This window comes from Argentina silus, assembly GCF_951799395.1.
Source record: "Argentina silus genome assembly, chromosome: 6".
NCBI lineage: Eukaryota > Metazoa > Chordata > Actinopteri > Argentiniformes > Argentinidae > Argentina > Argentina silus.
In genome coordinates this window covers 4,382,684-4,395,183 of record NC_139660.1, presented here as the reverse complement: position 1 = coordinate 4,395,183, position 12,500 = coordinate 4,382,684, and the positions used below count along the sequence as shown (strand labels likewise).

The following is a 12,500-nucleotide window of genomic DNA, read 5'->3' as shown; positions in this document are numbered from 1 at the left end:
CATGTCCTGCCTAAGTGGGTGTAAGAGATGGGGGGAATGTGTATGTGTGTGTGTGTGTGTGTGTGTGTGCGTGTGTGTGTGTGTGTGTGTGTGTGTGCGTGTGTGTGTGTGTGTGTGTGTGTGTGTGCGTGCGTGTGTTTTGTGCGTGCGTGCGTGCGTGCATGCGTGCGTGTGTGTGTGTGCGTGTGTGTATGTGTGCGTGTGCGTGTTTTGTGCGTGTGTGTGTGTCTGCGTGTTCAAAGGGAGATACAAGTGACTGAGGCCCCAGTGTACGGAGGAGGAGGAGGGAGGGGGTCAGTTAGGGTATATAGGACACTTGATATTAATATGAGTGTCAACATTAATGCAGTAAGCATTTCACATACTGTACTTAAGGTTACTGATGGTCAAAAAAGCTGCATGGATCTGCCCTGCTGCCTATTCCTAGGTATGACACTTTCACACTGTTCAACATAGATTGGAATCATATTTCCCTCCGTATGGATCAGTGTACAGTATATGTGTGTGTGTGTGTGTGTGTGTGTGTGTGTGTGTGTGTGTGTGTGTGTGTTTTCTGCAGTGTGTACGCGTTGCGATGTTGTGGTGTAACCGAGCCGTGTTGTGGTGGGGGCGACGGTATCAGTGGTTGACAGATGGTTGTATACGACGTGGACAGGAGGCCAGACAGCCAGGCCTGTAGCACTGCTTAATAAGAGCTTATTGGTGGGGGGTCAGGGGTGGTGGGTGGTTGGGGGGGGGCGGGGGGGTGGGGGACGGGGGGGTGCGGGGTTATTGGGAAGATCCCCAAATGACCGTATTGCCTGTAAGGAACTGGCATATGAGTCATAATAAAACCCAGCAGAGGATTATCCTGTTGGTGCGGCAGCTCAAGCGTAATGACTCCAGGTTGATTCTAGGCTCAGTCGGTAGTCATGTTACATTGCCTGTGTTAGCTAACCTTAACCATCCTAACCTTAACCATCCTAATTTTAACCATCCTAACCTTAACCATCCTAACCTTACCATCCTAACCTTACCATCCTAATCTTAACCATCCTTACCTTAACCATCCTAACCTTACCATCCTAATCTTAACCATCCTAACCTTAACCATCCTAACCTTAACCATCCTTACCATACCATCCTAACCTTAACCATCCTAACCATCCAGGGAAGAACGCAAAAACTGACCTCAGATTACTTTCTAGGGGGAGACACTGCTCCTCTCGTGGTCCTCCAGGGGGAGGGGGCCGCTCAGAGTGATGTTTACTGGCAGCGATGATGATGTCATCCCTCTAGAGCCTCAGCCTGGGTGGATGAATCACTGCTGCTGGGGAGAGAGAGAGAGAGAGAGGAGAGAGAGAGAGAGAGAGAAGGCTCCCAGAGAACAATAGATCAGACACTTGATCAGAGGCTGAGGCAGGAGAGATGAGAGATGAGAGGGAGGCAGAGAGAGAAAGAGAGAGAGAAAGAGAGAGAGAGAGAGAGAGAGAGAGAGAGAGGGAGAGAGAGAAAGAGAGAGAGAGAGAAAGAGAGAGAGAGAGAGAGAGAGATGAGAGGGAGGCAGAGAGAGAAAGAGAGAGAGAGAGAGAGAGAGCGAGGCAGGGAACACCACAAGAGAGAGAGGGAAAAGAGAAAGAGAGAGACAGCGGGAAGAGAGAGAGAAGGAGAGGGAGAGAGAGAAAGAGAAAGAGGGAGAGAGAGAGGCTTTTATAATCTGGGTGATAGAGGGGCCAGGTAGGTTCAGACTCTTAGTGGGCACTGCCTCTGTAACCTTGGGCTTCAAGCTAGACACTTAACTTTGATTGCCCAGCTCTTACATTTTATGAAGCTACTGTATGGCAGATCATTATAACCCAAAGTCATAAAAATGGCTCCTCAAGGTAGACTCCTGCTCATTGAATTGGCATGCTGACTCTGGACAAATCTAGCAGTTTAATGTACATATTACCCAGTGCCCCATATTGGAGAGTGTGTTAACACACACACACACACACACACACACACACACACACACACACACATAACGTACAGGCAGAACACACACAGTGAGTGCAGTAATGGGAGTACTATAGGTAAGAGTGACTTCAGGGAAGTGAGGGAGGGGAGGGACAGACAGTCCTTCTGAGGGATGCTGACAAAGACAGGACCTTCCAGTCCTGCATGTTATGCAACCACAGAGTTTCCACTGGAGCCTTGGGCTCATCCTGCTGCCAATGCTTCCCTCACAGTACTGATGAATCTTCGCTGTTTGCTCATGTCAAGCCAAAGGAAGGCACTCACGGCTATTCTCTCCAGCCTGATGTCAAGAAATATAATAATTCTTCCACTCCAGAGCCGTCGAGTTGATAGCTCTGTTATTGTGTTGTGCTTCCTTCTCCAAAGATGGCTCCTTCCAGAACCTCTGACTGTGCTGTGAACTCTCTGTGACGTACACACGCACAAAAAACACGCACACATACGCACACACACGCACACATACGCACACACACGCACACACACGCACACGCATGTGCTGGTTAGACAAACAGCGCTAGACTACTCCAAAAACTGTCAAATAAATTCCCCATGGAAACTCACGCTGAAGATGCAAACAGTGGTGTGGAGTCTCACACACACAAACACACGCGTGTGTGTACACACACACGCGCACACACGCGCACACACACACACACACACACGCACATGCACGCATACAAACATGCACCACTCTGATAACACCCTTTAAAACTCTAAAACTCACTGCTCTACTACACATTCTTAGCTTGACCTTATCCTCTCCAAACACACAGGCCTTCAAACCATCCCACAGTCGGACTGTCTGCTCTGTTAAATCCACTTTAAGAAGGCTTTGAGAAGGCTGCATAGTGAGGTCTGCTGTTCTACTGCACAGAGAATGGTCTCTCTCCTCATCTCTCCTCTCCTCCCCTCCTCTCTCCTCATCTCTCCTCTCCTCCTCTCCTCTCTCCTCATCTCTCCTCTCCTCCCCTCCTCTCTCCTCATCTCTCCTCTCCTCTCTCCTCATCTCTCCTCTCCTCCCCTCCTCTCTCCTCCCCTCTCCTCTCCTCCCCTCCTCTCTCCTCATCTCTCCTCTCCTCCTCTCCTCTCTCCTCATCTCTCCTCTCCTCCCCTCCTCTCTCCTCTCCTCCTCTCCTCCTCTCCCCTCCCCTCCTCTCCTCTCCCCCTAGCTGTAGTGTTGTAGACCCTGGGGCAGAGTGGCTCCGTGGCCTAGCCAGTCAGGTATGAGGACAGCAGGCGTGTTGGAGTCGAGAGGCTGCAGGCAGGAAGTGGGAGATTTCCTGGAATGTGCGTTTTTCCCCACAGTGGTGCAATAACACTGCTCAGTGCTCCTCCTGTTTTTGTCCCGCGACTCACTGAAGTTCCCCCGTCCTGGACCAGTGGCAGAGAGGAGAAGGGAACGGGGGGGGCTATTTGGCCTGACCCCCAGAGTGACATAGGGTCCCCCAGAGGGATGACTGGAAGGCCGAGAGTACAGGCGGGCTGGCCAGGGGAGAAGAGAGCTGACCTCTCTGTGCAGTTCCCCAGTCTGGGCTGTGGTATTTAACATCTCAGATCTCAGTAGCAACACCCGCCCTCCCCCATACCCCCCCCCCCCCCCCCATCCCCCTTCAACCCCCCAAACAAACAAACCTCTCTCTCCACAGAGACTTGCTTTGGCCTATTAGATCATGTATCAGAGCAGCAATGACATCTTAGTACTGCATCCCAGCCAGGGAGACGGCTTCTCTGTTCTGTTTTCGTAAATATCAGTCCCCAGTAGCTGATGCAATACAATCACATCTCCTCTGTCGTCTGAACACACTTGAGCCCAAGTGAATTTACGGCACGGGATAGATCAACAAAGTCCTGGTGACATCTGAGATGTGTGTGCTCATCCGTGGAGCTGACCGGAGCCTGTCACATCTGTCAGGGGGAGTCTTGTTGTGCAGAGCCATGACATCACTCCCCTCGGAGAGCAACACAACATTCCCCGGGGGGAGCCAGGGGGTCACAACCTTTCCCACTGCCTGTCGATGCTTCCCAGAGCCCTGGAGATTGATGTGGACACTAGGGCAGCCCTCACAAGCCCTGCCTGGGAACTGGCCTCCCGCCAGACTACACAGGGCTTCCCTGGACCTGGACCTGGACCTGGACCTGGACCCCTGGCCCGGTGGCTCCTCCAGGCACCCCTGGCCCTCTGGTCACCCTGGACTTTGGTGTTCAGGGGGGACAGTGACGCCATGGCTGGCCTGTGCGTTTGGGCAGGGCACCAGCTGACTGTGACTGACGCAGTGTGACGTGGTGTGTGTGAGTCTGACATGACCAGTGTATGGGAGTCACAGGACATAGCGTGTCCAGCCTGTTCTCTCCCAGTGAGAGAGACCCCTCACAGAGCTCCCATTGTCCACTCAGCCTACTAGTTCTATTGTAGACTGCTAAAGTACATGACTTACTCTCATAGGGTTGTGTGGGATTGTGTGGACCTCAGTGGGTACAGTTATGATCATTCAAGACTCATAAAGGTCAGAAGACCCTCGTGAAGATTATTCACCGTCTGACTCAATATTTGTCCATTCACATAAGTGGTTGACTACGTGTACAAACACATATACAGAGGAATAGTGTTGTCCATTCTCACACACTTACCCTATTCTCACATAAACAATACGCAGTAGTGACAGCATCTACTGCCTTCCTGGCATTGTCCCAATCTAGGACAAGCAACCTTCAGCTTTACGCACAAACGTGCGCAATTTCTACGACAATCTTCTGGACCGACGATCTTATTATCGTAATGTTTTGAATATATGACAGATTTGATCAGTCGTATTGAAAACTATAAGTTGAAAGAAAAGAGAGAGAGAGGGAGAGGGAGGAGGGGTTAGGAGGCCGTGGTGAGTGCAGTGGGTGGAGCTTGGCCATTCAGCAGTAGAGGGACGGGAAGAAGAGGCCGGGGAAATTGAAAGAGAGGAGGCGGATTTGGAGTTGAGAGAGGGGGGGACAACAGACAAGAGAGCTGTGACGGATTGTGTGTGTGTAGTGGAGGAGAAGAGATTTACAGAGGAGGACATCGCCGTATGTCGCTACGGGACTAAAAACATTTCTTGCCCGACTGGATTTATACCGTGTTCTGATGCTGTCCCAGGATCATGAGAGAACCGCTGACCATGAAATTCGCCTGGAAAGCTAAGATGGTAAAAAAAAAGTTCCTCTGTTTTCCATGCTGCAGTGCAGACTGTTGTTGATTTTGCGGTTTGAAAGTCAGCTCAGAGAGGGGGGAGAGGGAGGGGGGGTATTAGGGCTTGGGAAAGTAGCGGATAAAGGAAAAGAGGAGGGGGCGACTGGGGGATACATTTTAACAGATTTTCATTGTTTATCTCGGACTTTCTCGTGGTGTACTTGAAATATGATTCATTCATCTAGGGTGCGCAAACGTTATGCGTAAAAACGTGACCTCGATTGCGCTGTGGAAACCTTAAACCCCGGGGATAATATGATCCCGTTAGTTTTGCCCTGGCTGTAGAAATGAAAACTTTTGTCTCGTAGCTGAGAGTGAAATGGGGGAACAATTGCCGTGGCCCCGGGGCCATCTCTCCACGTCCCAGCTGCGTCTGCGGCTGGAGCACAAAAGCCAACAGATCAGCCCCAAAGACCTGACACTGTTGTTGTTGTCTTGGGCGTATTGTTTCACACACGGCTGATAAACAGCAGTGTTTTGTGATGGTGTCAGCAGGGGGGAAGAGACAGACTACTACTATTTGCTAAGGCGAATGATTCTTCTTCTTCTGCAACTCTGCATCCTCCACTCACTCGGTTCAGCATCCCTCAAATGAAGCCTGTCCAGCAAGTCTGAAACTGGAGTTAGTAAACAACCGATCTCCTGTTTACATGGTGGGTTCATTTCATGTGCCATGCAGTCCCTTAACAGTTTCCTGTTTAAGGCCAACTCTATCTCACTTTTTATAATTGCATTGTACGCTACTACAGATGTCAGATTGCCAAGGTGGAACCATTTAGTGGCTAAAACAGCCCTGTGACAGACTGTTTTGGATCTCTCTTTTACGACTCCCACGTTGGGGCCTTTGGCTCCCCATAAGCCCCAACTTGGTCCACAAAGCAGGCCGAGTTTTAAAACCCCACTCTGAAAAACATTTCTGCCTCGCACAAAGAGTGAGCTCTGTCCACAGACTGTGGACTCAGCAGGCTTCGGGCGGCCAGCAGAAAGACCTCCAGCTATTGTTTTGAGTGTGGACTGCATGACTCATGGAATGAAGTATTTATCTCTCAGGCAGGCCGAGAGGGAGGCCGCACTGTACAGGAAACGGATGGCAAATACAGACATGCTGGCCCGTTTTATCTCCCACAGTCACCAACTCCCGCGGCCCTAGCCTAGCCTAGCCTCTCTCTCCCAGTGCCAGTCTGACCCGACCCCCCCCCCACACACACACACACCCCACCCCCACCCCCCAGTGCCGCCACCACCACCACCACCACCACCACCACCACCACCACAGTGTTTATCAGTGCCTGGGATTGTTTGGGGTGGGTTTTCTGTCCCTCTGTGGTGTGTTTTTGTTTCAACCCAAACACACACCCACACCAACGACCAGTCCAGGCTGAGTGCCATTGGCTGTCGGGACTGGCCATTCAGCCTCTTAACGAGCGCCTTTGACCTTTGACTCCAGCTGGCTGTCGTCCCCCTGCAATTGAGCTGTTTGGCGGAGAGCGTTGAGGCCCGTGGACCTGGCTGGAGTCTGTCTGTCCTCTAAAGAGCTCCTCTTTATGGGATTAATAGGAGCTCTCATCCCTGTCACACTGCATGTGGATCTTTGGCTCCGCTACTCCCTGACTGAGCAAATTCTTTTGGAATTTGAGAGAGTGAACTGTTGCTCTGTCTGTGCGCTCTGCATAACTTGGAGGCAGTGTGTTACCACGCTGAGTTAATGCCAGATAGACTATTCCGAAGAGCTGTGTGTGAGCGTGTGAGCGTGTGTGTGAGCGTGTGAGCGTGTGTGTGAGCGTGTGTGTGCGTGTGTGAGCGTGTGTGTGTGTGTTTGGAGCAGTTCATACTGGTGTGTTTCTCTGAGCTCTGGGCTCCTGTAGAGAGGTATCAGGTTCTAGTCAGACAGGCTAGTTTTATTGGGTTAAGCCTGTGAGAGCTCTCAGCTCCAGCTCTCCTGTGCTCCAGTGGCCCACTCCAGCTCTGACCTCAGCTCTGAGAGAGAGGCCTGCCTGCCGGGGTGGGGGAGGGGAGGGGGGAGACGGAGAGGGAGACTGTCTCACTCCCTCTGTGGAGCTCCTCCAGTACTAGAACACTCTGTCCAGTCTAGCTGCTCTCCTCCTTTCATCCCTCTCTTTTTCTTTCCCTTTTTCCCTTTCGCTCCCCCCGTATCTCTGTCTTCTCATTGAGACTCAAGTACTTCTATATCCATTCTCTCTGTCTCTCTCTCTTCACTTTTAAATTGATGCTTGTAGCAGGCAGCAGTTGATTAGGTCGCCCTCCCTGGTAGTAGGAGATGTTTTAACAACCCTTGTGTTCCCCCCACAGAGCTCAGTGCAGGACTGGGGGGAGGAAGTGGAGGAGGGAGCCATTTACAACGTGACACTGAAGAGGGTCCAAATCCAACAGGCCGCCAACAAAGGAGCAAGATGGCTGGGGGTGAGAAAACTATACTCTGCTCTTTCACCACCACAACAACAACAACAACAACAACAACAACAAATCTAGTGATGAATGCTGTTTCTTGGACATCATTTGGGGAATAGAGCTAGTCAGGCCCAGACAATCACAACCAATAACAATAATGTTATTGATGAATGCATAGCTATCTATGCTCCCGACACAGCTGCATTTATCCATACCATTGTGAATGAAGAGTTAATTGTATAACAGTAGTTGAACATTGCAAAATCTGAAAAGTTTGAATTCACGTAAAATGTATCACAGCGTGATGCTTTGTATGATGTAACACCTTCTACTGTATACAATTGTACGGTGCCAGTATTGGGTCGTGGGTCTGTTGTTTTAACATTTAAACTACAATTTTCGAATGGTAGCCAACACCCTGTGCAAGACCATTGAAAAACAACAATTCCATGAGCACTCAACTGTTTAGTTAAAGCATGTGATTTCCTGATATGCCTGATATTCTGACTGCCACCCAAATGCCTAATTCCCTGCATCGTCTAATAGCAAAGCCTTATCAGTAAGAGGAGTGCAACTGCAATACTTTGTCAAATGAGTTTGTCAAACTTGTTTTTTAACTGAAGGAGACATTCTCACCTGGCTCTCTTGTAATTAGTTGGAGCTGTAGAAACCTGACCTACATTTGAGAGCATGACATTGTGGGTTTCTATCCCGGGGGTGGGGAGGGGTAGATCAGCTTTGAAACAAATAAAGTTTTAGGTCTATTCGATAACATCATTACTGTATCCCTGTTAGTTGTCTCTAAGCAGCAGACATCATTGGTTGTCTCTATGACTCATTTGTTTTGAGAAGTAAGATACTATTTCTCACAGCTGCTTTGTTTACCTTGACGGCTTTTAGTCATAGGATGCCAACTGTAGATGTATATCAATGCAAATACAATATATACAGTGCGCCAACTCACCGTTCGCTAGAAATGTACTGACCTTTGAGAAGTAGACATATACACTGTATCAGGGGAGGCTGACGGAGGTAGAAATCGGAGGACAGGCTCATTGTGATGCACGGAATGGAATGGTATCAAACATGGTATCAATCCGTTTCATGCATTGCAATGAGCCCGTCCTCCGGTGGGGAAGCTGTGTAGTCTGTGTTAGTATGAGTTGTGTCCAATCATGTACAGTATGTGTATAGCTGCCTACTTGTTCTTAACAAACAGCCCATTTCCAGTAAACAGTGAGTTGATCTGAGAGTAGTGGAGGTGGGGAGAGTATGTGTGTACTTGTACTTGTACTTGTACTTGTTCTCAACACACAGCCCATTTCCAGTGAATAGTGAGTAGTCAGAGACAGAGTGTGTCTGTGCTAGTGTGTGTGTGAGTGTGTGAGTGAGTGTGTGTGTGTGTGTGTGTGTGTGAGTGTGTGCTCTGCTGTCCTCCTTTCTGACTCTCTCAGCCAGCAGACATGAGTGGAGGAGGGGCGCTCTCTCCCCCCCCTCTCTCTCTCTGTCTCTCTCTCTCTGTCTCTCTCTCTCTGTCTCTCTCTCTCTCTCTCTCTCTCTCTCTCTCTCTCTCTCTCTCTCTCTCTCTGTGTGTGTGATTAAAAGCAGATTGGAGAGTTTCCTGTTGTAGCGTGCTAACGGCACCAAGGTCTCTCTCTTTTCTCTCCCTTTTCTCCCACCCTCCCTCCCCTTTTTCTCTCCCCTCAGTCTCCCTGCAGACACAATAGTCGGACACACCTGCTTAAGAATTAAACATAGGGTGCCTTTGTCTCTCCAAACATCTCTCTTTCTCTCCCTATGCTATTTTTTTTATTTATTTTTTTAATTCCCTCCATCTTCTCTTCCCCCCCTTCCCCCCCCCCCCCCCCTTAGGCGGAGGGAGACCGGCTGCCTCCCGGTCACACGGTGAGCCAGCTGGAGACCTGTAAGATCCGGAGTATCCGGGCGGGAACACTGGAGCGGCTGGTGGAGACTCTGCTGACAGCGTTCGGGGACAATGACCTCACCTACACCAGCATTTTCCTCTCCACCTACCGGGCCTTCGCCAGCACTCAGACCGTGCTGCAGCTGCTGCTGGACAAGTACGTCTCCACGCCAGGCGGTTACGGCCCGACTTGGACCTGGGTGTATGCATTCTGCAGCCCGTCAGCGACGTTTAATTTCAATGGAGACCAGCAGGACTTTGTGTGTCTCCCCCCCCGAGGGCTTGAGTTGTGTACCTCTTGCAGTAGGCCTAGATGATGTGGGGAGGAAGAGGGAATCCTATAAGTCTCACTGATTTCACACTAGCGTGGTTCTGGGAGGGTGTGTTAACACATTGTTTTTGTCTTTATGTGTCTCTCTCTCTCTCGCTCTCTCTCTCTCTCTCTCTCTCTCTCTCTCTCCCTCTCTCTCTCCCTCTCTCTCTCTCCCTCCCTCTCTCTCTCTCTCGCTCTCCCTCTCTCTCTCTCTCAGGTATGGAAATGGGGAGGACAGTGAAGAAGAGACGGAGCGATCGGAAACCAAAGCTGTTAGAAAGTACGATCTCCCAACATTACCATGTCAGCCTCTCTTTACCTTTCTCATATTCTCTGTTTCACCCTTCCTGACTGTCTGCTAATTGCTTGGTTATGTACTGTTTAATATGCTAATATCAATCTGTGTCCTTCCCATATGGGGGCGAACTGGATTCACTCTCCATCCTCTCCAAAAAAAAGTGTTGCATTCTGTCATGTACCAGCTGTCTCCCAGCAGCAGCCCACCCTGACCTCCTCTCCTCTCCTCTCCTCTCCTCTCCTCTCCTCTCCTCTCCTCTCCTCAGTGCCCTGGCCTCCATCCTGCGAGCCTGGTTGGATCAGTGTCCAGAGGACTTCCAGGAGCCACCAGCCTACCCCTGCCTGCACAGGGTGCTGGGCTACCTGCAGAGGGCGCTACCAGGCTCGGAACCCATGCGCAGGGCCCAGAGTCTCCTGGAGCAGCTGCAGAGCCAGGCTAGTCTGGACCCTGACTCCCCAGATGGTGGGTGTCTGATATAGCTGGTGGTCAGACGTTGTATTCTAGTAGACTATTAAACTTTCTGTCTCTGTCTCTGTCTCTCTCTCTCTCTCTCTCTCTCTCTCTCTCCCTCTCTCTCTCTCTCTCTCTCTCTCTCTCTGTCCATGCCTGTCCATCGTTAGTCTAATCATCATCACTCCTACTCTTGGTCCTCTGGTTTCAGGCGGTTTCCACGGCAACAGCTCCTTCTGCCTTGGCGAGGAGGAGGAAGTGGAGATTGAGGTCCAGGAGGACTTCCTGTCATTTGAGGCCGACTTGGTAGCAGAGCAGCTGACCTACATGGACGCGGTGAGAGCAGGATTCAGGCTGTCCAAAGACACCTTGTTTTCAGTGCTTGTGTGTCCCTGTTGTATTCATGACAAACACAGCAAATTAAGTTGAACCTTGAGTGTATGTGATGTACAGTATGAAGATTATAATTGTTAAATTGTTATAGTTGTTTTATTTTTTATTCTATTTTCTGTATTGTTTTATTTTTAATCTATTTTCTATTGTCATTTTATTTTGTGATGTGAGCCGCAGTAACGCCTTAATTTCCCCTTGGCGATCAATAAAGTATCTATCTTCTTCTTCTTCTTATTATTATTTTATTTTACAGTTGCTGTTTAAGAAGGTTGTTCCCCACCATTGCCTGGGTTCCATCTGGTCCCAGAGAGACAAGAAGAAGAACAAGCACAGCGCTCCCACCATCCGCGCCACCATCACCCAGTTCAACGCCGTGGCGGCCTGTGTGGTCAGCACCGTGCTCCGCAGGCGACAGATCCGCCCACACCTCCGAGCCCGCATCATCCAGTGCTGGATAGAGATCGCGCAGGTGAGGCTGATCTGTGGATACACCCCTAGGCTGTGGGCACACACACACACAGACACACACACACACACATAGACACACACTCTCTCTCTGAGTGGGCAGTCTGTCATGCCTGACTCTGTTGTGTGTATCCCTCTTTCAGGAGTGTCGCATCCGTAAGAACTTCTCTTCGCTGCGTGCCATTGTGTCTGCCCTGCAGTCCAACCCCCTCTATAGGCTGAAGAGGGTCTGGGCCTGTGTACACAAGTGAGTCTCCTTCACACCCCGGGGACACATGTCAAGTCCCCTATCAGCCACCACAAAGCCAGGAATCCCTTATCAGTTTGGTGGACTTCAACTCAATGGGCTTCATTGGTGCTTCATTACAAATGTAAATATTGCCAAAACAGATAAAGCAGCAGTGTCTTTTGTTGAAGCTTATCTCTCTCTCTTTACCACACAGAGACAGCATGCAGACGTTCGAGGAGCTGTCCGACATCTTTTCGGATCACAACAACTACCTGACAAGCAGAGAGCTTCTGATGAGGGTGAGCGGTACCTCCTCTACTGTTAACAATACAAACTAAATAAATAATAATAATAATAATTTAAAAAAAAAAGTAATCCGTCCTTCTTCTAACATTGTGACTGCCAATGGCGCCTGGATCCTAGCATAGATTTTTTTCTTATGATGACTGATGTATAGATGATTCACTTACCTTAGGCAAATGTAAGTCGCTTTGGGTAAAAAAAAATATAAAACATTTAAATGTAGCTCCATAGAAACCCCTTCATTCTAGAGTGGTGATGATGTAGTGCTGATGATGTAGTGGTGATGATGTAGTGGTTGGTTGATAACTGAGCAGTGGTTTGATGTGTTTGATACCACTCCTCATTCCGTCCCATTGCATCACAATGAATTACAAAGGGACTTTATAATGATGCAATTATCCGCTTCTCCTTCCGCAGGAGGGCACGTCTAAGTTTGCCAGCATGGAGAGCTGTGCCAAGGAGCACCAGAAACGCACGCACAAAAGGCTATTACTGCAG

General features: G+C 49.7%; 1 protein-coding gene across 1 annotated transcript in view; it reads left to right on the top strand.

The window, feature by feature from the left end:
• Positions 1-12,500, top strand: part of rgl1 (ral guanine nucleotide dissociation stimulator-like 1) — a gene marked incomplete at both ends in the record, with an annotated part of 18,471 nt that overhangs the window by 4,110 nt on the left and 1,861 nt on the right. Inside the window, 9 exons of the mRNA XM_083671543.1 lie at positions 7,529-7,639; positions 9,500-9,708; positions 10,082-10,144; positions 10,428-10,630; positions 10,824-10,948; positions 11,259-11,474; positions 11,614-11,717; positions 11,914-11,998; positions 12,420-12,496. Coding sequence (XP_083527669.1) covers positions 7,529-7,639; positions 9,500-9,708; positions 10,082-10,144; positions 10,428-10,630; positions 10,824-10,948; positions 11,259-11,474; positions 11,614-11,717; positions 11,914-11,998; positions 12,420-12,496 — 1,193 coding nt within the window. The remainder of the gene's footprint in view (positions 1-7,528; positions 7,640-9,499; positions 9,709-10,081; positions 10,145-10,427; positions 10,631-10,823; positions 10,949-11,258; positions 11,475-11,613; positions 11,718-11,913; positions 11,999-12,419; positions 12,497-12,500) is intronic.